At 43.1% G+C, this 27097-nt stretch overlaps 1 protein-coding gene across 1 annotated transcript in view; it reads left to right on the top strand.

The window, feature by feature from the left end:
- Window positions 1-2557: 2557 nt before the first annotated feature.
- The window catches only part of sdccag8 (SHH signaling and ciliogenesis regulator sdccag8), a 67866-nt gene continuing 43326 nt past the window's right edge, over window positions 2558-27097 (top strand). The window contains exons 1-9 of the mRNA XM_069539113.1: window positions 2558-2572; window positions 3420-3556; window positions 3850-3988; window positions 4136-4279; window positions 4602-4736; window positions 5448-5561; window positions 6008-6150; window positions 19584-19711; window positions 23423-23535. Of these exons, the coding sequence (XP_069395214.1) occupies window positions 2558-2572; window positions 3420-3556; window positions 3850-3988; window positions 4136-4279; window positions 4602-4736; window positions 5448-5561; window positions 6008-6150; window positions 19584-19711; window positions 23423-23514 (1047 nt within the window). The 3' untranslated portion in view covers window positions 23515-23535. The remainder of the gene's footprint in view (window positions 2573-3419; window positions 3557-3849; window positions 3989-4135; window positions 4280-4601; window positions 4737-5447; window positions 5562-6007; window positions 6151-19583; window positions 19712-23422; window positions 23536-27097) is intronic.

Here is a 27097-nt window from a genome sequence, read left to right as displayed (position 1 = left end):
CTGTTCTTGTGCAATAGGAAGAGGGCGTATCCATGGTTACCTTTGTCTAACCCTATTTGCAAGCAGCAACAAACATAGAGGTGAGATAAAAACCTTCCACTGAACAGTATTACACACAAGTTGGGGACATTTCTGCAGGGAACTTTCACATTTAAGTGGAAACAAAATATCCTCCATATACACAGTGTGTCTCAGATCTTAGATTATTAACATTTTCCACTAAATGAAATATGTTCAAACTTTATCACTTAGACAGAATGAGAAATGTCAGGTACTTTTGATTATTGTTTCTATTTATTACATTTCCTAAGAAGTACATGAAACATATTTATAACACTTGTGTAGTTGTAAGCAGATACAAGAACAATTTTAGTGTTGCATAGTGAGCAAACAATTAATTACCAATTAAGGAATCATTTTATATGGTTATTAAGTATATAAAGCTAGTAATAATATTTAATAATTACACATTAACCAGTTTTTAATCTATGTATAAATGTATTGATAACTTATAAAGACATGTTGAGCATGAAAATGATTGAGAAGTCCAGATTTCAGCCACATCTTGTGGCCTTCGTCATAAGATCATTTTTTCTCAGTTGTAATAGAGTGAAGCAGTATTTCTAAATAAAGGAATATTTATCAATAGATATATAGCACACAAATAGTATATACATGTTATGAACAAGAAGGTTTTATTTAACATACAGAAACAGATGATTCAAACTGTTACAATATATTATTCATCTTTGACCCTGTCGCTACACGACTCTTTACTTTCTGCAGTTTTGTTATCCAGCAACTAGTTTAATTACAATAATAACTAGATGTTTTAATTATCAGCATAATATTCTCTGTTGCAGCAGCACTTCCCTCATGGGGATCCACAGCAGTTTTATCAGATCTACAGAGGAGAATTAAAATTACTAAGATCTTTAAAATAATTACATGTTGGCCATTTGATCTCTGTTTTGATTATTTGTCTAATGGGCGGCACAGAAACTCCCTTGTCAGAAACATGCCTGAGATACCATGAGCTTTTTATTCTTAAGGTGGAGCTGGTGCCAAGTGTCACACCAGTTTCTATGCAGTTGGCAAAACAATAACAAAAACAATGCTGTCAGAAAACTATTTTTACATTCTGTTCCAGGTTCTTTAATTAGGGATATAAAGAATTCTCTTTCTACAAACTCATTTTGCTGTTCACATATAAGACACATTAGTATTTATGTTTTTCCATTCCAAAAGCAGCAGAAGAATCATTTAAAAAGTACCAACCTCTAAATGTAAACATTCCCTATTTCCTGATCTTCTTTTATTTGACATTAATCATTTAATTTCCCCTCAGATTTAGGGTTCAGTCACACAAAGGCCAAGGTCAAAGTATCGCAGGTCAAAGTTCACCAAAACTCTACGTGAAGCCACAGTGCGATTTGTCTTGACACAAGAAGCTGATGTTTCATTCACCTCCTTGTTCGCGCTGATTCGGGTACCTCAGTGAGTACGCGTCACCGGGCCCTCTTCTTGTGACCCTTTGGAGGGGACGGAGCCACAGGTTGGGAACCAGTGAAGAAAACAACAGTAAACTATCATCAAGCTATGTAATTAAAACAATCTGCCAAACAACCAGCAGTAAAATATTCTTCTTATACACTGAAGCATCAATGACTCATATTGTTTAGTAGAGACATAGGTGACAGGAAGTGGAAGGCCACACAGTTCTCACCAGACCAGGAACAGAGCAGCACATAACTCACAGAACTCTCGTTCCTGTCATTCACAACTGTCTCAGTAAACAACAAACCAACTTTATATAGTAGGCTGTATTGTAAAACGGCTGAATCCTCCTGCAAGCTCACAAAGATATCACCTGTTTGAAACAGGGCTTTCTTCCTGGATCAAGTCACAAGTCTTAAAAGGGACATTGATCAAGTGTCAAGTCTGATGTTCTGTCACAAGAGGGCGATGTTGTGAAGTAACAATGCTTATTAAACACACTGCCACAGGCCTTGAAATGTTCATAGTAAATTTCCAGAAAACAAGAAACTTCAGATGCAAACAAGCAAATAAATGAAAGCAAAAGCTGAAAGAGCTCATGAAATCAAAGGACAATGCAAATCAAGTGCAGTTAATCAATCTGTGATGAAGCTAAAGAACACCATGAGTCACTGGTGAATTCACCACTGCCTGAAAATTTACTTGACAAGCAAAATCAGTGGCTTCAACAAAAAATGGAAACATTTAATGGGCTCATACAATATGTAAATGTGTGGTTATTTGAGATAAGATGGCAAAAAACACACTCCATTGCTGAAAGTGCCATACAACAGATGATCAAAACCTAAATCAAACTCTAGGACCCAGGCCCAATCTAGCAAATCAAGGGGAGCGCGCCTCAGCAGTGAAGAGGCTGATTGAGCTCAGGTGTGTCAGCATCGTTCTGCTCCGGTGAGTGCGCCTGTGCACGTGTCCTCTTGGTGAGCAAACGTTTTGTTCTGATTAGAAATGTGTGAATGTTGTTAATGTAGAAGGTGTTGGAGTGGTTTTATTACAGAGTATGGGTCTACCAACAGTTAGTCTCTTTTGTAAAGGGTCATAACGGTCCAGGAGTAGTTTACTTTTAAACTGTGTTAGACTGAAAATTACATGTGCTGGGTTCGTTTTACAAGCAAAGTGCTGGTTGCAGTTTATGTTATATTTAATTTCATGTATTTTCATATGTGAAGCAAAGTGTTAATCTGCCTTTTTATTGTTTTAGTGCTGTAGCAGTTGCTGGCCCGCAGTGACAGGAGTGGCTGGTGCAGTGGGAGTTTACTTGTTGTTTTGTGGTTATCATTTGTGGTTTGCTGTGGCACTTGTAGTACTGTTGGTGTTTTCTGTTGGAGAAAAGAGTTTAATGTGTGTGTAGTGTTTGTTACCCATCGATGTCATACTTCCAGTGCACCAGCCTGTTGATTGGTGTGCCACACCACTGTAGCAACTGTTAATCAACCTTTTAATAAACCAGCCTGTTCTGGCACTTTGACCCTCACCGGCTGTTGGCTTTATCTTTGAAGTTCACTTGTACTTTCATTTAGGAGTCACAGACTGTTCCGTGGAATCGAGAGTACGACTGACATAGCATTTGTAATATAAAACACTTTAGGCCAACACCTTGAAATTGTCTCTACTAAGAGACTTAAAGCTGTTAGACTAAAGACAAGTGAAGGGGAAAAAAATTCTAATTTTGCACATAAATTGAAACTAGTATATACTATAGCTAGTATTGTTAGTTTTGATTTATCTGCTAAATATATGCACATGGAAATACCAGAAGGAATGCAGTTCAGATAACACAATAAAATACAATGCTTAAACGTTAATTAAACCCCTAAAACATTTTTTTCAGATGAAAACCAATAAAACTGGATATTAAGTAGCGAACATATTTATTTGGGAATTCAGTTGATGGAACCCCCCGTGTGGCAGGATTGTGTTTTAGGTGTGCAGAGCACGAAGCTGTGCTGGCTGGGAATCACACAAATCTGAATGTCCATGCTATTGACAGGCTCACAAAGTCAGTGGTAACACACACAAACACACAATTACATTTAGTCATAATTCTTTGTAGTTAAAGTTGTAAATGTACAGTATGATGACCTTATTGTACGATGCAGTTTTGTCATTGTCGTAATTTTGCATTTTGACTTGCTGAGAGTTAATTTTTAATATTTTTAATATGATCATCTACTTGTAATAGTTATTGGAAATAAGAAAACATCATGTACAAAGACAGTTTAATACAAAAAAATAAAAAAAACACTTGTGTTGTGTTTAATGCTGGTCATGCATTTTTGTTTGATATTCCAGAGAGCGTGATGAGCTGCTGGTGGCTCTGCGTGCCTCGAGGGCTAGTCAACAGAAGGCACAAGAGAAGGAGTGGTCGGCCATTCTCAAGGCCAAAAAGGCTGTTGAGATGGAAGAAGTATCAAATCTGAACACACAACGGGTCAGTACACATACACACACCATTCCTGCCGTGCTCACTTAAAAAGCGTTTTTAATAACCAAAGAAATTCCTCTTAGGTTGCCCTCTAAACTTGTGTTTCCCCTTCCTACTGGTTACCTCTGTCAAACCTTGGTCGTGTGTATGCAGGTGGTGGAGCTTTGTGAGCAGCTGTCCAGGAAGTTAGCTCAACAGAGGCAACAGCTGGAACAAAAAGTGCAAGTCTTGAAGGCTGAGGCCAAAGAGGGAGGCCATGCTGAGGCCGGCAAACAGACAGAGGAGCTGGCAAAGAAAGTAAATCATACCCACTCACATTTTGTGCATAGAGAACGAAGGATGTTAATCCAATTCAAAGTTCAGCTTACTTTGAAATACTGAACTATACTTCAATATAAGTGCAAAAAAGAAAAAAGTTGACCCTCATACTTTAATCCTTTTAAAAAACAAACTACTTAAATAAAATAAAAAAAAAACAGAATTTAAAAAATAGAGTTTTGTTATTTGCTTGTTTATTGATTACTATTTGTTGCTCTTAACTTTCTTGGGTTCATGTATTGATCACATATATGAATACACAGATATGATGTGAAATATTAATATAAACACTGTGTACCAGGTGTGCAGCCTCACCCAGCATGTTGCCGTGTTAGATGGGCAGCTGGACAGAGCTCACAGAGACAAGAGCTCACTGACCAATCAGCCGGAAAACACTTGTCGCAATCTTAAAGATCAGGAAGAAGACCATGCCGAGGTACAGTGTGTTCAAGAAAGCATTAAGTGAACATGTATCCTTAGATTTCATTGGGACGTAGGTTGCCCCTAGTTTCCACCGAGTACTTTGAATTAACATCTTACAGATTTAGTATAAAACGGCTGAAGTGAGAGGTTGAAATGCTGCTAGACCAGTACTTAAAATGTTGGCTATAGTTTTGAAGGAACAAGGGGTAAAGATCAGCCCTGATACTCGGTTGCGGTTTGTGTTGTCTACTTGTAATGCCACTATTAATCCACTAGATGGTAGCAAAGTTTTATCAAAGTCAAGATTTGTTTTCACGAAGGACCGTGAGGATCAACTCAACATGCATAAAACATAAAGAAGTTTTATTATTTGGCTTTAACTGAAAGTTGCATTTCAGCAAATCTGATACCAAGGGGAAGTGTTAAAAATGTCAGGTTTAGTTTCTGTTCCATAGTTGGCCCTGATTTATTATTTCTTGGTCACAAGCTTATATCACAACCATTAAGTGCTTTTATTTTTTTGGTTTATGATCAGTTATAAAAATAAAGGTGGCACATAGTGAATGAATGTGTAATATCTATGGTAAAAGTAGCCAAATAGATCAGTATTGTAACATTCTGTGTTTAGCTCAGGGAACTTTTGCCTCGAGAAAATCATTAACCTGAAATCTGCAAATGATGAAGGAAGGGACAGGAAGTGATACGCGTTGATAATCATCTCTAGGTGTATTCGGACCTGCAATATCGACTCACCCAGTTCAAGATGAAGAAAGATACAGAGGGAGAGCTCAGCGAGCTCAACATCAAGACCAGCAGTCAGATAGAAAAGGGTGCATTGGTAAGTCTGAATTTGTATCTGTCTGCAGATTTGTTAGTTGATTTTATATTAACAAATGAACAGTTAAGTTGATGCTGCTTTTTTAAGGAAGCTGTACTGAGGTTTGAGATGCATCAAGATGCCCTCAAATATTATATCCAAACTTTTAATACTATCCCAAATAATTTGAAAGCATCAATTATCCAGGTTGTCATGTGGAAATGATTACGTCAGCAAGATAATTCCTTTTTTTTTTTTCCAATGATGTAAAATATATGCAATAAAGATATGATTTACTCTAATATTTCAAATTATAGTTTATTAATATTTAAATCACGCCCTTGTTGACCTTTACATGAGGTTGTAATCAGCCTCTGACATTGTGCGTGTTTGAGGGCATAAGGTGGATTGTTGTGAAAGAGTTCCCCACCCCCTCTTCCCTTCTTTCCTCCATCTCTGCGGGACAGGAAGTGCGAAAGCTGAGTGCAGAGCTGGTTGGCTGTCGGAAGCATCTGGGGGTGGTCCAAAAGGACAGGAGCCAATGGCAGGACAAAGCCCTGAGCCTATCAGAAGAGCTGGCAAAGGCCCAGCGCCAACTGCACCTCACCAGGTAGGACCTAATCCTATTATACATGCCACCACACTCATACACACACACACACACACACACGACGCTCCCCTCTGCCCAGCTTCTGCCCAGCTCAGCCCAGTCTAGTCCAGTTCAGACCAGCACACCAACTGTACCGCACCAGGTAACAGCTAATCCTATTATACAAACCACATACACATAAACACACATGCCCGCTGCTGTGCCATGGTCCCGGTACCAACTGGACCTCACCAGGTCACCTCTAATCCTGTTAAGCATGCCACAACATAATGCAACACACACACACTGCTTGCTCTGTGCCACTAGGCCGGTGTCCAGCCCAGCAACAGCTCCAGCAGAGCCAAAATGGCGCCTGAGTCTTTCTTCTGTCCCTGGCGCGCACACACACATAAACACACACATATATACACACAGAACGGTGTGGCTGATGGTGACTGGACAGCCTGGCCTCAGAGCCACCTGCCAGTGCCCTGTACCCATTCTCACGACGGGCGCTACCGGCTGCCCCCCACCCCCCACCTCCATCTCCTATCTCATCTTTCTTTCTATTTCTGATTCTTTCTATCCCATTTTTCCCGTCTCCCTCTATCATTCCCTCTGTTCTCTTTTTCTATCTTTTCTACATGCAGCTCTTTTGTTTTCATATAACTTTGCTGTTCTCCATGTTTACCCTCACTGTCCTTATCTTTATTAGTATCATCCTCTCTTTGCTTATTCTCTATTTTCCATTATCTCTTAACCTCTCCTGCCCTCCTGTATTCCCCCCTTCTCCTTCCCTCCATCCATCCACTGGCTGCTATTCCCTTCCACACCATCCACTCACAGGGCCATGCCAGCCCATGCCAGCCGCCCAGGGCACTCTCTCACCCCTGCTGCCCACAGCCAAGGTGTCTGAGATGGGCACAGATGTGGCAGCGGTGTCCTGTGGTGCTAAAGGCTGCAGGAGGCAGGATAGTGTGTGTGTGGGGTTGTGTACTTGTTTTAATGTGTCTGTCAGCCTGGTGGTATGTCCAATGCAGTTTGTCCACTGCTGCTCCTGGCTCTGATCTGTGTTTAAGTGAGTTTTTCTGTCAGCTGGCCAGGGCGAACACGCTGGCTGCATGGCGGCCCGTCGTGTGTTTAAGGGATGAAGCAAGGGCTGTGTGTGTTTGTGTGTCTGTGTGTGTGCATATTTTGCAGCCAGCTGTGGAGAATGACATGCATATTAATATGGCAACATGATGACTTTGACCTGTGCTAGAGGAGCCACTGGACTAAACCATTTTACTGCCATGTGTGCGGGTGTATGTGCATGAGAGAGTTCATAGTTTTATCTGTCCGCAGATGCAAACGGGATGTTTGACAGCTGTTGACTTGGCTGAGCATGCGGCCATTAAATTCAATTTTGGTTATTAGCAGTAAAAGCCACTTTTGATATGAATTCAATTTGTAAATGTAACAGTTCAAAGTGAGAAGAATCAATAACCTGTAGTGATGAATGTGTTAATGTGAAAATCAGTAGATACTGATGAAGTTAAATAGGAGATAATAAAAATAGCCTGCAGGTATTTATTCTATTTTTAAAGAACTACTTTTAAGTGCGGGTTGTATTTAGGAATAGATTAATGTAAGCATAGTGAGAAGAGTTGAGATTTATATTATATTATCTGACAAGCACTTTACTTGAAGTGTGCTGATGCCTTTTACATAAATTACACACAAATGACATCTTTAGCTTTAGAGCAGCTACTGGTCATCACTAGTTCACTTAATATTATTTTCCTCATTACATGAGTTGCTCAGCGTGGTGAAAACTGAATCAGAGAAAGGGCTGTTGAGGACATGCTTAGGATTTAGTTTTCTGTTCTCATCACAGTCAAGCTGCAGGATTGTTTTCCCAAATCTGGCATTTTATAGGAGCTCATGAATTCTTTCCATCCATCTACTTCTATCTATCCTGCCAAGTGTTAACATATAATAAGCAGTATTTTTCTTAGCTACATGCAGATGAAGGAGGGCATCAAACACAACTTGGAAGCAAAACACAATTGGAGCGCTGCATACACACACACACACACACACACACACACACACACACACACACACCGTCTTACATTTGGTCACAGCCTTTTCCTCTCCTCAGGCCAGCACTGCGTTTTTTCACCCTTTTTGGTATTTTACTTCTTCATCACTTGTCATGTTCTCTATTGCTTTTCATGCGGCTCCAGCCTTCACAAATAAACCTCAAGCGATTGTCCCCTCCCTCTGTCTACCTCTGCCTCTTCCGCTCTCTTCCTGTCCATCTGTGGACCCTCTGGGGTTATGCAGACTCTACATGTAGTTTATTAGTAGTCATGCCTCTGTTTGCCCTCGACAGAGCCATGCATGAGTCTTTGTATTTTGCAGTGGGCCGGTTTTGTGTAGCCGTGTTTGTGTGTGTTCTTAGAGAGTGTGAGATTCACAGTAGCGAGCCTGGAAGGCATTTGTATGACCAGCCTTCGAAGGCAGCTCTTTGATTCTCTCTTTGCAACTTGCTCACTCCCCTCTTTCATTCTGTGCTCCTCTCGTGGCCCAAATGATCACAGCCCATCTTCAAACAGGGGACATGAAGCACAGACAGCCTCTGTTTGATTTCTGATAGCCCTACCTTCCTTTCTGAGAAACACACACACACTTGTTTGTACAACTGCATGACTGCAAATGTGCACGCTGATATGCACATCAGTCGAATCCACATGCCTATACACACAAATGCACACATACACAGATGCATGCACGGCATCCGTGGGTCCCATGGCGGCTGGTGCGCTGTGCTGTGCTCCAGGATTGGATCATCAGCCAGCTGTGAGTTGGACAGCCCAGGATCTGTCCTAATCCCCGCCACTCTGTTCACATTGACACACACACACACACAATCCAGCCCCAGCCCAGCAGTGGGCTTTACCAAGTTTGTTCTGTTTGTTTGCTTCTGTCTTCTTCACTTTCTTTCTTTTCTTCTTTCCTCATCTCCTGGCCTTCTTTCTTCTCTATGATATGATCATAGATCCCGATGGCCACAGTGAACTCTGCCCAGCATAACTTTCGCTTCAACACATGGCATGTATAGATAGATATGTGTTTGCATGCGTTAGAGTATCCATGGTTAGTTGAGGCCAGTGTGCCAGCTTTGTGTTTGGGATGAGTCGAATCTGCAAGGCCCCAAATCTTCCACCACTTCTGTTATCCCCATGAAATCAAGTATCCTTATTCCTGAAGCCACTTGCTTAGAGCTGTGGACGGACCTGGAACTGAAAGTCCGTCAGTGAATAAGCTTTCTTCACTTTGTCACCTAGAACTCCTAAATATAGATTGCTGGGCCAGAAAATGCCTGAACATGACTGTCCGTATAATTTGGTCTGTGTCTCTATATCATGAACAGCAGATGCTTTCAGCCAAAAATCCCCCCCGGTAGTGACTTTGATCTGGAGGCGGTGAGGTTGGCAGACAGATCTGATGCAATGAAACTTGAATAGGCGTTTTCAGTCAGTGGCAGTGTTATGGGCTTGGACTGAAGCTTCTGTGACCTTTGGAAGAAAAACCTCAGTGGATTGAGTTTAGGTAGGCCACGGGAAAACACTGTCAGTTTGCCTTTGAGGAGTGTGCGTGAATCTGACAGGAAGGAATAAGAGGCGTGGCCTTGGCCAGCAAGGAGAACTGCTGCTGAACGTCACTAGTGTGGGTTTGGATCATGGTTTGGATCCAGAGACAGGTATTCAGGGGGTACAACAAGAGACGAGGTATAAACATGGCAGTACAAAATGGGTCCAACACTACGAGAAAATGGTGTGAGATGATGTATTCTGTACATATCAATATAATAAATAATAAGACAGGTAAGGTGATATACAGAAATAGAAGTGAAGATAGAGTTCCTGAGTTTCTTAAACTTAGACTTCCCCAAACTCTATTAAACATGTCACGTTGCTGCTCTCTCTCTGTACCTCCATTTAGTTCTCTGTACGCCCCCCCCCCCTCAGTTGTACATGGTGATATCAAGGTCTGGAAAGGCGGTGAACAGAACTGTGTGTGTGTGTGTGAGGGCGGAGAAGTGTAAATGAGGAAGGTGAGGCAGCAGATGCCGCGTCCCGCCAGAGGCTCGCTTTGAGCAGCGAGTGAAATCTGGGCTCTACAAAACTGCTGCAAACCAACTCGGCGGGAGGCCCTTGTCCAATCACGGCCCGGAATAAAAGGGCCGGGGCGCCACGCGGGCTGCAGTCACTCAGGAGAGGCGGGGGCCATAATGAACCTTCAACCGCTGCCAGCGAGAGCTCAAGCACTGCATCTTTCTTTCTACCTGGCATTAACAGCCTCACCACTGTCACACAACCTCTACAGCAACTGTGTGTGTGACTTTTCCTGCATCATGAACACATGCTTGAAGTGCCGTGCGTTGTGTGTGTGTGTGTGTGTGTGTGTGTTGACTCGTTTGTGAGCGTGCAATTAGAGGAGTTTGCGTGCATGCCTTTGTGCTAATGTTAAGTGTTGATACCTCTGGGCTACACCTGTGTCTCTGAAGTTTGATGTGTGTGTCTCTGTGTGACAGCAGCGGGGCAGTGCCAGGTATGAGGCTTGCTGTGTGTATTTGTGTGTTTGCGTGTGTGTGTTTGCGTGCCTGGTCGGCAGCCATGTTGTTGGGTAGCAGATGGCACCATGGTTGGCAGGGGAGGGGCTGCTTAGCACAACTAATCAGACAGTTACGGATAGGGCAGCTGGGAGGGCCGTCGGCCAGCCGTGTGTGTGTGTGTGTGTGTGTGTGTGTGTGTGTGTGTGTGTGTGTGTGTGTGTGTGTGTGTGTGTGTGTGTGTGTGTGTGTGTGTGTGTGTGTGTGTCACAGAGTGCCATGATGTTGACAGTGGTGGGCCCGTTGGCCCGGTGACGAGACCTTGCCGCGTTCTTCTCTCCTCGCTGTCGGAGTACCCTCTCTCTCATCCTGCCTTCTCACCTCTCTCCTGCACTCTTGCTGTCTCTCTGGCTGAATCTGTTGAGACCTGCTCAGTCTTTTAATCTTTCGGTTTCTTTGACCCTTCGTTTTCCTTTTGTCTTTCTGTCACACTGTCTGAACGTCTCTCTCACAGCTGCACGTGTCTTTAATTGTAACTTTATTCGTGTTAATACAGTTGACAGTAATTGTGCTCTTTTGTAAAGCTGAGTACATGGAAATGAAATGGAAATGGCAGTTTTAGGCTGGAAATTTTTTTCTATCTTAAGTTTAAACTTATCATATTTTCAGAATCTCAAAACTTTTCAATCTTGTACACATGTTAAACATAAAACCAGACTTTTGGTTTGTACACTTGTCCGTTTATGACCTATACTGCATCCAGCTTCACCTCTATCATATCATCCCATCTTGATTTAAGGTCTATGATGTTTATACTGACAAAGTATGTTTCTTGTGTTTGTTTAAAAGTAAAGTCACAGACTTTTTTGTGCTGGGACCCCCCCATCCCCCCACCTAAATCTATATCTTCCCTCTCATTATGTTGTTTTCATTCTGCCGCTAATGATTCATGATTGTTTAAACTGCACAGTATTCTAATGAGTGTTGTATTTAATTCTTGATCCCTGAAGATTTTCACTTTCAAATTTCAACATGAGCACAAGGATGCATATTTTCTTTTGGATGAATCAGTAGTTCAGATATAACCACCCCAACAGACTGCTGTCATTTCACGTGTGGCTTTTCTTAACTTTTGAATAGTTTTTCCTCAAGTGTTGACTCATGCATGCCAGATATTATAGGTAGATGGAGACAGCTCCATATCTCCACAGCTCCGTCCATCCTTCTATCATCTGTTTTTTTTTGCAGAAGATAAATGATACCATGAGCCCCAGTGAGCATATCTTGCTCTAACTCTGTGACAGCATCAGCTTATTTGCACCAGAAATATCTTCAAGGTTAATTTGTGCAAGCTATAAATTCAGCAGTGGAAAATCACACACTAGAAGTAGCAGGATTATTAAGCAGAGCACTAATCTGCCCATCCTGCAGGGCTGGGAATGGATAGAATAGACAGATCGCTTACTGGGAGACCTCAGGCAAGATAGAGGCAAATCTGTCGGCTACAACTGTTGTCACCTCAGCCAAGTGTGCCCTGGGACACTGGCCTACATACACACAGTACGGCTGGAGGACAGAACGAGAGGCAGAGCACCAGCCCTCTGCCATCCATCCATCCACCATCCACTTTTCACTTCAGACCAAGTTCATCTTTTCTTGCTTATGTACCATTTATGTTAAAGCCACCTTTTAGACCATCTGATCATTTGACTTGAAATACTGAATAGCCTAGTGACAATATAGAAAACGGGTGGTTAAGAGTTCACTATATTTTAAAGGGTTTTACTGCACATTACATTTGTTTTGATTGCAGTGAACATGAATTGTGTGTGTGTGTGTGTGTGTATGTGTCCATGCATGTGCGCTATCTGGTTAACTTTATGCCATCACACAAAGTTGAGGGAAGCACCATCAGTGACTCCACATTGCCCAGTAGGCACATGCTTTCATCCAACATGACAGAACCTCTCTCTGCTCTTCTCTCCCCCTCGTTTCTCTCTTTTACCTCTGTCACTCTCTTTTACCTGCTTGATCTATCCCTTTATCTTATCATCCTTTTTGTTTTTTCACACTTCATATAGCTGCTCTTTGTTCTCCTTTTTTCTCTTGTCTTCAATTCATCCCTTTCTCTCTGTTGCCCTTTGTGGCCACATCAGTGCCAAGCATTGCCTTGTCGGTAGCAGGACAGTGCCCGCATCTGCACCGTTTAATCTGAATGATCAGGAGAATAAGACTGGAGCCTATAGTAGCAACTGGATGTTCAGGAAGAGACGGAAAGAGGAATTATGGAAGAGAAATGAGTGTGTTAAAGAGGGTGTTATTAAAGAAAGTGGGGACAGGAGGCACATCTTGTCAGAGCTGCTTATGTTCAATGACCTTTGATTAAACCCTTGTTTCTTGTGTAGTGACTCATAAGCAATGAGACAAAATGAAGACATTTCACATTTTTGAAATATCAGAGATAAATGTTCTATTTGTTCTTGGGAAGCAGGACAGCAGCGTAAGCTTAACTTAAAAGGTCTGTTGCTAAATTGCCACACAGAGCTTTTGTTAGTATTCATATACATTATAAAATAGGCCAAAAAAATAGAAAGCTATATTTATGTGTGCTGATGTGCTCCTTACTCCAAACAAAGTGCTGCGTGAAAAAGGTTACCACATCGGCACACAAACACAAAGTGATGCTATTTTGTGCAAGCCTCCTAGTAAAGATTTACTGTACATGTAGAAATATGGCTGATTGTAAACGAGGTGAAGCTGGAAATGTAAATCAGGTCAATTTGATAAAAGATGTAGATGAGAATAAAAAAGTGGAAGATGCATGGAAATTATGCAGAGAGAAGGTTTTTGGAGCATATGGAGGAAGTTTTTTTGTACGAGTGAGACAGAGGGAAGGATAGGAGAAGAGTGGTGGGGCTGGCGTTGGTGTGTGTGTGTGTGTGATCCCGGATACTAATCTCCCTACAGTGCCAACTCCAGCCCGAGTCTCCCCTGCTGAGTTTAAAAACGCCTCTCTTTGTTTTCCACCTCAATGGCCAGCCTCTCCCTCACTAAGCATCTGATCTAACGGCCCAGGAGTACAGAGACTAAGGACAGGGGAGAGAGAGAAATGAAGAGGTGCAGAAAGTGGGGGGATGATAGAGGAGTTGACTGAAGTTTGCTCGGTCGGGTTTGGAGAGAGAGGTGGTGCATGTTCTTTGCTGCCAGTTGCCCCCAAATTTCAGAGGGTGTGGGGGGTGAGGGGGGTGAGGGGTGTTTGAAACAACATCAGGTATGTCTCAGGTGTGAAGTGAATTCCAACACGGGTGGATTATGTTCACACGACGAAGACTCAATGTGTGTTCAGTGTTTCTGAAAGTGATTCTTTCTCTCACACAGCTCCGTTTATCCTCATGTGAAACTTTCACTATTATCTTGAATTTAAAACAAATTTCCTGCAGATTAATTATTTACTTTTTTATTAATTTCCCTGTCATGATCTTACAAAATCATTCTCACCATATCGTTTATTACAATATGCAGTATTTATTCATATGCTATAGTATTCATATGCATCTGTTATTCACCCTGGTGTTATCCTGAAGGAAACCATTTTTTCAGATTTCCTTCATCAGCTAAAATCGATTTGACCCTCAGCTCCAGCACATATGTTCCCCACAACGGTTTCTGCAGGGCACAGATTTGACACTGACGCTGATTCCTGGTTTTCTTGGGCTGGGTCAGTAGGGGAGAGGACTGTACGTATGCTGTGAGTTTATTTTTAAAAATCACAGATGCCTGCGCCGCCAGTCCGCTGTGTTCCTGTATTAATACCACCAATCATCCGTGCCAATTAAATCTTAAACTTCTCATGCTCTGTTTTCTGTTCAGAAAGACGATGACAGAGGCCAATCAGCAGCTAATTACTTCAGTCTAGAGCTGAGTTTTACTCTGAGGGAATGTGTGCTGTAACAGCAAATGTTTGTATCTGTGAGGGTCATGTGTATTTATAACTATGTATATATGCGTTTATTCATATGCATGACAGTTACAAACAGCTTTTAAGATGTGCATATCTCAAGAGTGTTATTGTACGTTACTTATGCACGTGTCTGTTTTAAGATTTTCAGTTTTTGGGCGCGATTGGCTCGCCACTGACCTTGGTGGTGGTTGTGGGGGCTTTCGTGCTCCTTGAAGAAGAAAAGAGGCTTGGGCCGCCCGCTGTAAACAAAGTTGACTTGCCGACAGATGGATTGAATGACAGAGAGGCTAACTGAGCCAGGAATGGGCCTGGCAGCATCGCACTGAGCAGAGAGAGGGAGAGAGAGAGCAAAAGAGAGAGATAAAAGGGGGGGGGTGGCCAACAGGAGAGGAGGTGTGAACAGGTGCAGGGCCGCTGAAGGAAGAACCAGCAGATGGAGAGAGGCACAGCCAGTTTAGTTACAGGAAAAAAGGGTGGGAGGGAAAAGAGGAGGGAGGAGGGAGCGATGGAAACAGCAGAAAAGAAAGATGGGAGCAGAGATGAGAGCGCTCTGTATGGATAGATGGACAGATAGAGAAAATATCAGCTGGGCAGAGAGTAAACAAACGGTGGGGCTACATCAGGCTGCCTCTGTGTTTGATGGGTTTGTTTCATAAATCTGAGCAGCGAGATGAAGGGAGGGGTGTCAGGGCGAAAATATGGGAGCAGAGTGATTGACAGACTGATTAAACCTCGGGGTGATTACATCAATCTGAGGTTTTATAAAAATGTGCTAAAACACATTGAGGTGCATGAGAGAAAAAATGGGTAACACCGCGTGTCGTCTGCTACACGACAACCAATTCAGATGTTTACTGTCCGCAGCATCACTGATATGCAGCGCAACAAACGCTCAATATGTCACCTTCTTTTCTCGGCGGTGCACTCATCTATTGTTGGCAGTGGCGGTTAGATGGGCCCGCACAAGGCCTCTGTCTCACACACACAAACAAGCGCGCTCGCACATAAGCAGAAATTATCTTTGTAGTTGTGCGTATCAAACTGTTGAATATTAATGTGGTCTGATTGATGCAGTCTGTCAGAAATAGCTGTGGATCTGCTGGAATTCCTCCACTAAAATGAATCACTGCGAGTGTCACCATTTTGAGCTGCTGAAATGTGAGCAAATAGTTAACGGTTGTAATTTTATAGTACGTATCAGTTCTTTTCAATTACATCATAGCAACAGCGAGCCTCACTAAATAATGGTTTGGGTGAATTAGTTTTGATAATCAAATCATTTCTGTTCTTTTAATTTAGGTCGATTTTTAAGAGTTACATTTTCATACACAGATCATTCTTAGTTACTGTTGATCCTTTTTATTAGATCGTGTCTAGGAGATGTGAGAGCTGATACACAATCTGTAAAAAAAATTCTGAGAGACTTACAATTTTACGAATGCACAGACAATAATGTATTTATGGACTTAAACACCGCTGGTACAGGGCGTCCTCTGTAAAATCAGTAGAAGTATTCGTCTTCTTCGCGCTGCTCCTGCTCATCAGCTCTGCAGCGATCATCAGTGTCTTACGACAGTCACTCTCCTCTGCTGTGAACGAGGCTGGTGAGTTTGTATGTTTGTGCTATAGGCTGAGTTCGAAATCTGTTCACCTGTATGCTAATTTCACACCTGTTATTCTGCAGCACAAGATCAGTGCAGAGCATAAACATGAATATGCATTGATTTCAGGAATTGTACACTTGAGTTTTTTATTTTTTTCTCACATAAAGAACTTATAGGCATTTTCTGCGTTTCTCTCCTTTTGGTTTTGGAACTGAAAGCTTGAGAGGAGCTTCTTCAATCATGTCAATGTATAACTTCAGTTTGCATGTATTTATGTATTTATGTGTATCGCGTCAGGAGAGAATTTAGTCCCTTTTGCTTGGGTCCTAACAGCGGTCAGTGGAGTTGGCGTTTGCAAATGTCTTCTATTCCTCCAAGTCCACCGTCTGACTCCAATTTGTGCTCGTTCTCTGATAAACCGCGGCATTTGGTGGTTCTGGCATGGGATCCCGGCTGCACCATGGGGTGCTGCAAACTCTGCGCTTGGTCAGGCCCTGGCACCCCACATCTAATGGGCAACAGCTTGAATAGTGCCCACTTAGGCAGGCAGTGTGGACTGGGCCCCCTCTTCTTCCTCGCCACTCCAGCCAGTTAGCCAGCCAGCCACCGCCTCTGCCACCTCCCACTTACCCAGCAGCCACTATACCTGGCCGCAGCCCCAGAGCCATTCCAGTCTACCTTAGGCCCCTGGCCCATGCAGCTCGCTCCATACTTATCAAGCTGTCCTACAGCGCATCAGGCCAGGCATATACAAACAGGCCCAGCTATCCTCTAACTGAATATTCAGTCTATTGCCTCCTAGGCCCAAACAGGAGTTCCTGCCACAGGCAGCAACCCAGAGCCCATTCACCAATTAGCTGGAAGGCAGATTATTGTCCAGGGAGAATTATCCAGCTCCAGCCCCACATATTCAGCCTCTGCTCTCCCCGTCGCCCTCCACGCTTGCTCCAGGGCTCGGCTCTCGACTGACTTTACTTTCTCTTTTTTATGTTTTAATATGACAGTGCTCATCAGCAGCCATTTTGTGAGCAATTTGCAAGTAAACAGGTTTAATTTGATCGTGAACACAAAATGGCGCCGGGGAGAGAATCGCACAACTTAGCCTGACTTTTCCGAGTTGACCCTGGAGGAGGATCAGGCCCGACTGACCCCTCCTCAAGGTTTCTTGAGTTTGTTGTGTATGAGATTGTTAGGTTGTTCACGTTGGTTCAGTAGATCAGCAAGAACAAACAGATGCCAAATGTGTAGCTCTCTGTCTTTTTGCTTTTCTTTCTTTTTCGTCTTTTTTTATCACCCTCCTTCTCTTCACCACTCTATTGCTGACTGCTGGAACTTTCTGGCGGTCTGTCTGATGCTAATTGGTGGGTAAACAGGTCTGGTGTGAGCCCCCCCCCCCTCAGTTATACACAAACACACACACATAGACATACGCAAATACACACGGCCCCCTGGAACCTCTTGCAGGACCAAATGGCTGGCAACGCCTGCCCGCCATCTCCCGCTGAGCCCTGGTGTGCGCTTTGGTGGCTCAGGCTGCTGTTCAAGCCCAGCGGGGGTTCATTCACTCACACACACATATACACATACACGTACAGACACACACAGTCTCCTTGTGTCCCCTGCACACCCGCCACCCGCTTTCACACCCCAGACAGCAGGACAGCAGGAGAACACACGCACACACACACACACACGGAGGAACAGACAGACGCGGTCACTTTAGAGATGCAGGCCAAGCGCTGCAGGGGAGAAAAGTTTTCACTTAAACTGGAGAATTCTCTCTTCATTAGCGCCTTTGGACTTCAGGAAGAGTTTTGTTTATTTGTTCGATTTTCCTGTCTTTGTAGTTTTTCTCTTCTCTCCTTCTTTGTCTGTTCCTCTGTTGTTTGGGTACATTTGGACTCAGTTGTGTCACAAAGTTTGGTTCAAACAAGAGTAAAATGCAGCGTTGTTCAAAGCAAACGGGGACAGTCACCTTAGCTCACATCTTACCTGCTTGATTCTAAAATTTAGACGAAATTTGAAATTGAAGAGATATAATCGCTACCAAAATATCAGTATTGCTAAGAATTGTGTTTGAAATGGTATTGGTGTTAAAAATCGTATTGAAACCTTCTAAAGATCAAGATGTGACTGATCGACTGATGTGTGTTCAGCATTAGTGTGATTAAGTACAAATAAATGATATCGATTGGATTTACAGTGCATGCACAGGACCACGAGTTTCTTAAGCAAAGTAACATCTCAACTGTTCCAATCTTTGCGTCAGTGTGTTTCGTAGAAGACAGCTGCAGTATCACTCAGGGGTCTTCAAACTGACAGTGGCCTGACACTTCTACCCTTCTACCCCCTGAGTCTTTTCTGTCATCCTCCTCTCTGTCCTCTTTCGTTCTCACGTTGTACCGTGTGTGCTCTCCTCCAGCTTCCTCTTTCACCTCCGCCACCAGTGTTTTCTTTTTCACATCACCGATATCCTTCACACAAATCACGCCTCTCCTTCTTTTGTACCAGGAATAGTTGTCAAATATGCTGGAATGTTCATAGAAATGCAGCTGCTGAATCCAAACTATATATTTACTGGTATTTGCCTGATATGGTTTTCATGCTCGTGTTAATCAACACTGAGTGGGATCCAAGGTTTTCAATCTCACTCTCCCTTTGCTCGTTGAATCATGAGAGCGATTATTAAATGTACTGCTTTCACAGCTGCTCATGTACAGTATATTACTTTCTAAATGTTTTTATAGCCTGTTTAATTAAAATGCACAATCTGTGATCCAGCAGTAAACATTTGGAGATCCTCACCAACAAAACCAGACTGTAATCTGCTGTCACTCTTATGATTGATTCACACATCTTTAAATTACTGTAAATGACCGTCAGCAAAATCAGCTTATGCTTCAAATCATTGTCAGTTAAACTAATTAAAACACAGTATTTAATTATGCTTTTGTTCAAGATAAAAAAAATGAATATGTTAAAGACAGAAGTTGTTGGCGATGGTATGTGGAAATGTTTTTAATGCTCCTCCACGAGCAGAACATGAGTCATTAGTCATCTCAAGCACAGACTAACATGTAGTTGCCCTGTTTAGGGAAAAAAAGGCAAAGTTATGTGCATCTAATTCACACCATGCTACACTGATGACGCTTAGCTTGTGTGAAAAAGTATATTTACACAATGTCAATATTCATGTAATATAATTAAATCATAATTGCAGTTAATGTACAGCTGATATATCAGGATTGAGGTTTCAATATTTCTTCTCCAAACCTTTTCTTTTCTCCAGACAGAAAAGACAGAGGGCTGAACGGGCTCATAAGAAGGAAATGATGTCTGCGACCCACTCGGCGCAGGAGAGGCACAGAGAGATGACTGCGTTACTGGAGCAAACCGAGGCTCGACACAAGCAGAGAGGTCAGCTGCAGCACTGCATGGGCTTCACTTCAACAGTGGAGATACAGTATCTCTAACACACACCTTTGCTTTGTCCTCCATATTGTGCTCATTAGCAAACCACCCTATAAAGTCTTGTGTGGTGGAACCTCAGCCTGAATATTCACTGGATGAGGCTGCGTCACAGTTTTGTCGTTCGTCTGTCTAAGCACTGAGGTGGAATGTTTTTCCCTTAAGCTGCCACTAACTCGTTAACACTCTACAAATGTACTGAAGACACATTGGCAGCTCATTTCTGATCATTGTGCGAATAGATTAGTTTGTAAATGCACTGGTGTTACTACTTTTTGTTTCTTTTGAATAGTATGAGGGAAAATCTTCCTTCCTGCGATACAGACTTTAGGAGAGAAGAGACATAAACAAGAAAAGTCAGTTTTCTTAACTTCCTGTAAAAGTTAAGACAAAAGCAATAATGGATGAAAAGCTCCAGCACACATTAAATTCATGTGATGTGGTAATAGATATCAGTGAGTGAATTTCAATCCACTGAGACATTTCCGTTGGTCTCTGGTGGCCATTAGCACACCAGATCGTGTGCCATGACGGAGCCACATCCAGAGGATATTTGGGATCAGACTTCCCGAAGGACGGCATTGAAAGGGTTTCAGTGGAGAGCCAGGCGTTCTCCAGAGCATCTCTACACAGCTACATCACAGCAAGTTCTCAAATTTGCATATCAGTAGGTTGTTGGTAATTATTACTCACAGGCGTTTTTAGTTGTCGTGCGTGCGTGAGTGTGAGGTGAGAATAAAGGAGAACCATACAGGATGGAGCCCAGAGTCAGCAGAGATGATCAGGCTCAGCAACAGAATCACAGCCCTGAGCTGGGATCCTCCTGATGGACACTTCCGCAGGCTGGCTGTTTGCGGGGACGGGTCTTGAACCTGCATCTTCCAGTTAAAAGATTGTTTTCCCCTCTTACTGTGCCACCTCACTAACCTTCATCACAACATGACCAGAGTGGGAGGGGACGGACAGGAACACAAATCATCTGAGCTGAACGAGCCCGAGTTGAAGTGACCTCAAACGAGCGGAACGGAGCAAAACAGAAGTGGAGAGAGGAGACGAGAGAATCACAGGGCAGAGCGGAGGGAAGGTGATGGGAGCAGTGCAGAGAGACCCCAGCTCAGAGCTCCTTGTCTGCCTGCACAGCAGAGCTGCTGCTGCTAGCACATCTGTTGCACCATCTGGACCCCCCCACCACCCCACACCCCCACACACAACCACCCACCCACCACCCACCCTCAACTACTCTCCCCCTCCCTCCCCTCTCCCCCTCTATCTTTTTATTTACCTGTGGTTAACTTCAACAAACAGGGAGCCTGCTGGTACTCGGAACAAAGATGGAGGGAGTAGAGGGAGGAATGGAGGGAGGGAGGGAAGGGGGTGTGGGGATAAACAAAGGGTCTGTTTCTGGCGCGTGTCGGCAGCACACATGTTGTCTAAAGAGAGCTGACATCAGAGCACAGCAGGAAACTGTGGATGGGGAGGGGATGGAGGGGTGGACGTCCTTTAGTAGCTCGCATCACTTCCTCTCCCCGTGCAACCCAACAGACGAGCTGGATAATTAGCTTTCTTTCTCTCCAAATCCCGCCTCTCTGTCCATCCGTTTGTCCTTCCATCCATCCACCTTTTTTTTCTGTCAGATTTTTTTTTTATGCCTCTAGATGATATCAGATATTTGTTTCTCTCCGTCCCTCCCTTCCCTGCCATGCCTCTTCCCTCCCTCATTTTTCCTCTGTTTGTTTCCAGTGCCAGTTCTGCTGTGTTTCTGTGTCCCAGGGTTCTTTTTTGACTACGCATGGCCAGACGCATTCAAAGCCTGCTCAGCTAATTACCATTCTTCATACAACTTTTCCAGCACTGACCAAACTTTTTGTTTAGCGTACGTGTGTGTGTCTGCGGCATCCGGTGTTTGCCCTCCATGCATTACCTATAGCTGTGATTTAAAGACTGTGTATACTGGATTAAAGAAGTCTCACAGGAGGGGGAGCAAAGTGCTGCCATTAAAATATGAATATTACATTCTCAGCAAGGAAGGAAACATTAGTGGGCACTGACCTTTACACCTCCCCAGTCATAATTCCCCCCCTTTGTATTTTAATAGTATTTCTGTAGCATGTAGAGAAAGATGGAAAAAATTGTGCAGTCAAAATTCAGCCTGCGGGGACAGTAAGCGTTTTGCAGCACACTCACTGTGCAAAGATCTTCATTTTTTTTTTGTCTTATCTTTCTCCCTCCCCCAATTTTTACTATATGCAAAAAAAAAAAACCTTCACAAGTCTGAGCTACTTTTCAAAGACTGCAAGTCCTTGGTGTGTTTGGTTTCGGTCGACTGTAACAGAATGCCGGAGCAGGTGGATCATTTCCTCAATCCAAACGGCAGCCATTGTTATTTTAAAAGAGCAGACATATGTTGGAGAGCGGAACGTGGATCATTTCAAAGAAATGATGAAAGCCCAGAGTTGGATTGTTCAGAAAGAGGCCCCCATGAGTGGTTGAGGACGTGTCAGGAAGGGTGGAAAGGAGAGAGAGAGAGAAAGAGACGGAGAGAGAGAGAGAGCGCTTTCAAACAACAATACTCTCTCTCTCTACCGTGTTTCACCGTACTCACGCACTTAATATTTCCATTCTGTATTATCTGTACTTTTGTTTTTCTCAGTTCATGTTCTTGCTCTTTGAACAGTTCTGCGAACGTCAACAAACAATTTTTGGGAATACATTCAAACGACATATGTATCTTGTTTTCGCTGCGGTATTTGTTACAAAAGATTTCAATATTCATCTCGACGTGGATGTTTTTTCTCTGGTGTTTGAAGCCTTTTGTTTGGCGTCCTCTTGAAAATGTATCTTTTAAGTGAAGAAGCCATGAGGCTCTCAAAGCCAAGTCTTTTAAACTTGTATTTTCTACCATTATTATTGTATAGAAATTGTTTTTTTCTCTTAGTTGTAACTATAGGGTAAAAGAAAAATACAAATTCACACACATTCTTTATGCTTTAGGTTTAACCTCAAACTTGCTCTGCAACTTGTTTTGATCAGTGAATTTAAAATCATTTTCTCAAAACACAAATCAAATCAAATTGCTTTGGTCTTAACATTGAAACTAAATCATATTCTGGCAATTGAACACTTGAACAGTTTCTTGCTAGGTGCATGGTTCCTGGTCAGTCATACACTCTCAGATATGTGAATTCATAATGCCAATTACAGCATCTGTTTTTAGTAGAATTTACTCTTCTCAGCCTTTAGGATTTACAACCGGTCAAATATGAAGTCATTTTTGTGTTAGCTCTTGTTTAATGGTTATTTTATTACTTCACTGTTATTGTCTTACAGACATATTTTTCCGTGTCCATCCCTGTCCTTGTACTGAGGTTTTCTTTTTGCTGTGAAATGGAAGTTTTTGTCAAGTTATGTCCAAGCAAACAGCTGCCGCCGCAGTTTTAGAAGATGTCAAAGTTAGATTTAGACGGCCTCATTGAAGTTTAGATATTAAGCTAGAAATATTGAATTTACTTTGGTCTGGCTCAGTTTTGTTTGGGTCAAGGTGAGGATTCATTAAGGACGAAGGGAAATCAAGATATTAAATAGATCTCTGAAAACTAAACAAAGTCCTCCTTGCGATGTTAACCTCGACCTAACCAACATCTTTCTCATGACTGATTGCAGTTGGAGAGCAGGTCCGTCCGTTGAGTTCCCAGAATTCCCTGATTAAGAAGCAGGAGGAGGAGGAGGGCAGCAGACTGGTAGACACAACTTGAAGAGATGGCACAAAAACACAGGTCAGCATTCGATTCTCTCGTTAGTTTCTTAACAAAAAAACATTCAGCTTTCATCCAACACAACAACATCCTTCATCCTGATTCCACGAGAAAAAATCCATTTCTCCCGGTGAGTAAAAATGTTAAAACATGAGTCGATATACAAAGCATCTGTTTTCCATTGTTTCCTTCCGTCCCTCAGTTGTTTATTCCCTCTATCTGCTGGACGTCCATGTCATTATGTCATGGAGCATCATCAATTCAGGCTGTTTGGACAGAGCACGTCAACATACTCCATACTGCTTTCCATTCTGACCTGTTTTCTCGTTAACCTGATGCTACAGTAGTCACAGCAGGCCTGCACAGCTCTCCATCTGGGCTGCCTGTGTGTGTGTGTATATGTGTTTGTGTGTATGACAGTGACCCTGGGCCCAGTGTCCTGTCAGCTGTTGGAGCTGTGTTGCACATTAGTCACATGACAGCCCCCAATCTGGCACTGCCAGACCGCACTGGCCTCACCAGCTACAGGACACGTGGACACAAAACACACACTGAAGTACGCTGTGTGTGTTCTTATATATCAATATAAAGGAAACACCCTGTATATGTACACGCTGTCACCTTGAACATGTCTTTATGTGAAAGTTTTTCCACTCACACTGACTCAGTGTTAACACATACGTGTGTGTATTGTCGTCGCAGCATTGTGGTGTTGGTGTGTTTCCCGCCTCGGGCTGTTTGAGCTCCTGGAGTCGAAGCCCAGTGTAGCGGTTAAAGTCCTGCTGGACGGCCACAGTCGAGCTGAGCGAGGAAACACTGAGACAGTGGCAGCAAGATGAAAAAGTAAAACTCTGATGACTTGCTCCAGCAGATAGTCTCACTGACGGAGTCCTGAAGTACGAGCCGAACCCCTGCTGATTGGTTGGTTTCAGTTTGTGAAGCAGAAAATGGGGTTCAGGGCGTCCGGTTCAGATGCAGCACATAACCTCACCCTCACTGGAACTCATTCCCATCACCGCTGCTCTGTGTTCGAACATGAAAGATTTATTCCCTTGTTGGTTAGGTGTGTTTTCAACTGTGGCATTTGCATTCATATTTGCGTGTGGGTCTGTGTGCAGGAGTAAACGAGAACAAATGGCCCCGGGAGAAACTAAACCTAGAGGAGGCATTGAAGATTCTGAGAGCTCGCTGCTCCAACTTGGAGGAACAGTGCGTCCAGCATGACATCTTTATCATGAGTGAAGGGAAATTAGTTTGAAAGCAAATAAACAGTGGATTTACACAATGATTTGTAAATTCCCCATCAAGGTTATGATTTCAGTGATATTTTGTGGTGGAGTGCTACACCTGCACTCATGCCCAACAGTTGGTCTTCGAATTGTGGTGTTGAGTGCTCATATATCAGATGATTTATTTATGGATGTGTTGCTTCACAACTCCGTGGCTCACATGAATAATTGAGTTAACAAGGAAGTAATTCATGATAAATTGTGACTGGTTTTGGTGGCATCTGCAACCCCAGATACTTTCTGGTATGTAAGAGACACGATAATGGAAGTTTTGACTTATAAAAGGCTGCAGCTAAAACTGCTTCCATCTTTGGCTTATGCCACAGTAACTGTATGAGTGTGTTTGTGTGTGTGAGTGTGTGTGTGTGTGTGTGAGCTCATTGCGGGGGTCTCTTCCTCCCTGAGTGTGGAGCCCAGTTGGTGTGTGGCTCCACAGGGCGCCTGGCATACAGCCTGGCTCTGCCAATGTGGGCAAGGCTGTGTGGGTGTTGTTGCCCCACTGTGCAGGCTCTTCTCCCCCCCCCACTCCTCAACTTCACCTTACTCTTAAACACAACCGAACGCACACATGTACACACACTCGCTCACCCTTCTCTCCTGCTCCATCACTGACACCACATATTGTCTACCACCCACCGGTGTTAACCTGTCGACAGTCAGACGCTGCCAAAAAACAAAGTTTACCAAGTCACAGCTGTCTCCTGGTTGTGTGCGACTCTTTTTGTGTGTGTTCCATAGAAAGAAAAACAATCTAAGTTGTCGAGGAGTGTGGGGTATGAATATTCTGTATGTTTCTGCCGCATATGCTATGGTGGTATTTTGTGTGTGTATGGTTTGCTATCGCATGTTCTCTGGAGGTTTAGCAGAGTAGGAATCTGGCTGCCAAAAGTAGATTGGCTGGGAAGTTGGCACCTAACTTCTCTCTTCTCCCATCTGAACCACAATAATCACTCTTGGCATTTAGTGAGTTTTATTTTTTGCTTTGACACTTAGTTGGTTGATGAATCCTCCCGATAGTTAAAAATCTCTGGAGTTCAGTTCTACATGAGGTCACTTTTGGAGTGACTGTTAAACCGCTTGACCGTATTCTGGTGTTTGATTTACGGAGATTATTCTTCTGTGAAAAATGTGTATATGTTTGGGAATCCATCGGGTGAGTTCTGATCAGTAAATACATGTATTTGAATCTTTTTTTTTTCGATTTATTAATTTTAGAAGACTCGTTGTGAAGGAGGCGCAGCACTGGGATGAGGGAGAGACGGGGGGGTGGGGGCGAGAGAGCTACGACTCACATTAAAGATGATCCACGTTACAGCTGCTGCTTTCGTTTATCTGCATGTGTTTGTGTTTTTGCTGCTGATCCCTCTCAGGTGGTGAACTCTAACGCTGGTGTCCTGCCACAGTCTGAGCTCTGACAAATAAAAAGTAGATTAACAGTGTTCATCAGGGTTTTGTTGCTGTGATCAGGCTGCGGAGACAGACAGGACTGAACTTCCTGTTCTCTGACGGAACTCTCTGCTTCTCTCTTGTGTGTGTGTGTGTGCAGTGATATTTATATGCATGTGTGCATTTTCACGTTTAAGTGTCAGTCTCTCTACATATGGTACTGTTCTCATACAGAATAGACCTTCTTGTGTGAGCGCAGCCATACATTGGCTATATGTTAGTTGGTCCCTGCAGGCCCGAGGGCTTGTTGGGCGCCCTGCCGTGCCGCTCGGGGGTTAAGGTGTACGTGTTAACAAGCTGGTGCAAGTGGGTTCAATATCATCCAGCGCCCCGCCCCTCCCCACAGCCTCTCCATCGGCCTGCAATCTGTGCTGCGAAGAGCGGCAACAGCGCACCACGCACAAAACATTTGGAAAATCAGCTTGATTTATTTTTACATGGGCAAGCTGATTGCCAAACGACACAGGGGTTTTTAGCACACAATGTTTTTGCTGCACCAGTTAATTATTTATTTTTGTGTTGTGGTGCTTTGAAAACGAGGGGACAGAACGGAGGGTGGAGGGTGAGGAGATGGAGCAGCAGAGCAGTGAGTTAGGGACGACGAAGAGCCAGTTAATGATTCATTTATAATGAATCATTATAAGTTATATGTCTTAAATCAGCAGTTTGATTTAAGAATAACACATTAAATTCTGGTTTATGAAATTAAAATGCTTATTTTATATAAATGAGGACAACCCGGAAATGTAGTAGCATCGATTTTATTTGAACTTTCTATTTTCTAGAATTTGATTTATGACATTTTACTTTGTCAGTGCTTTTTAACTGAAGAAACACAAACAAAAGGA

Source organism: Paralichthys olivaceus, chromosome 14, assembly GCF_024713975.1.
Source record: "Paralichthys olivaceus isolate ysfri-2021 chromosome 14, ASM2471397v2, whole genome shotgun sequence".
NCBI lineage: Eukaryota > Metazoa > Chordata > Actinopteri > Pleuronectiformes > Paralichthyidae > Paralichthys > Paralichthys olivaceus.
This window is presented reverse-complemented; position numbering and strand designations above follow the sequence as displayed.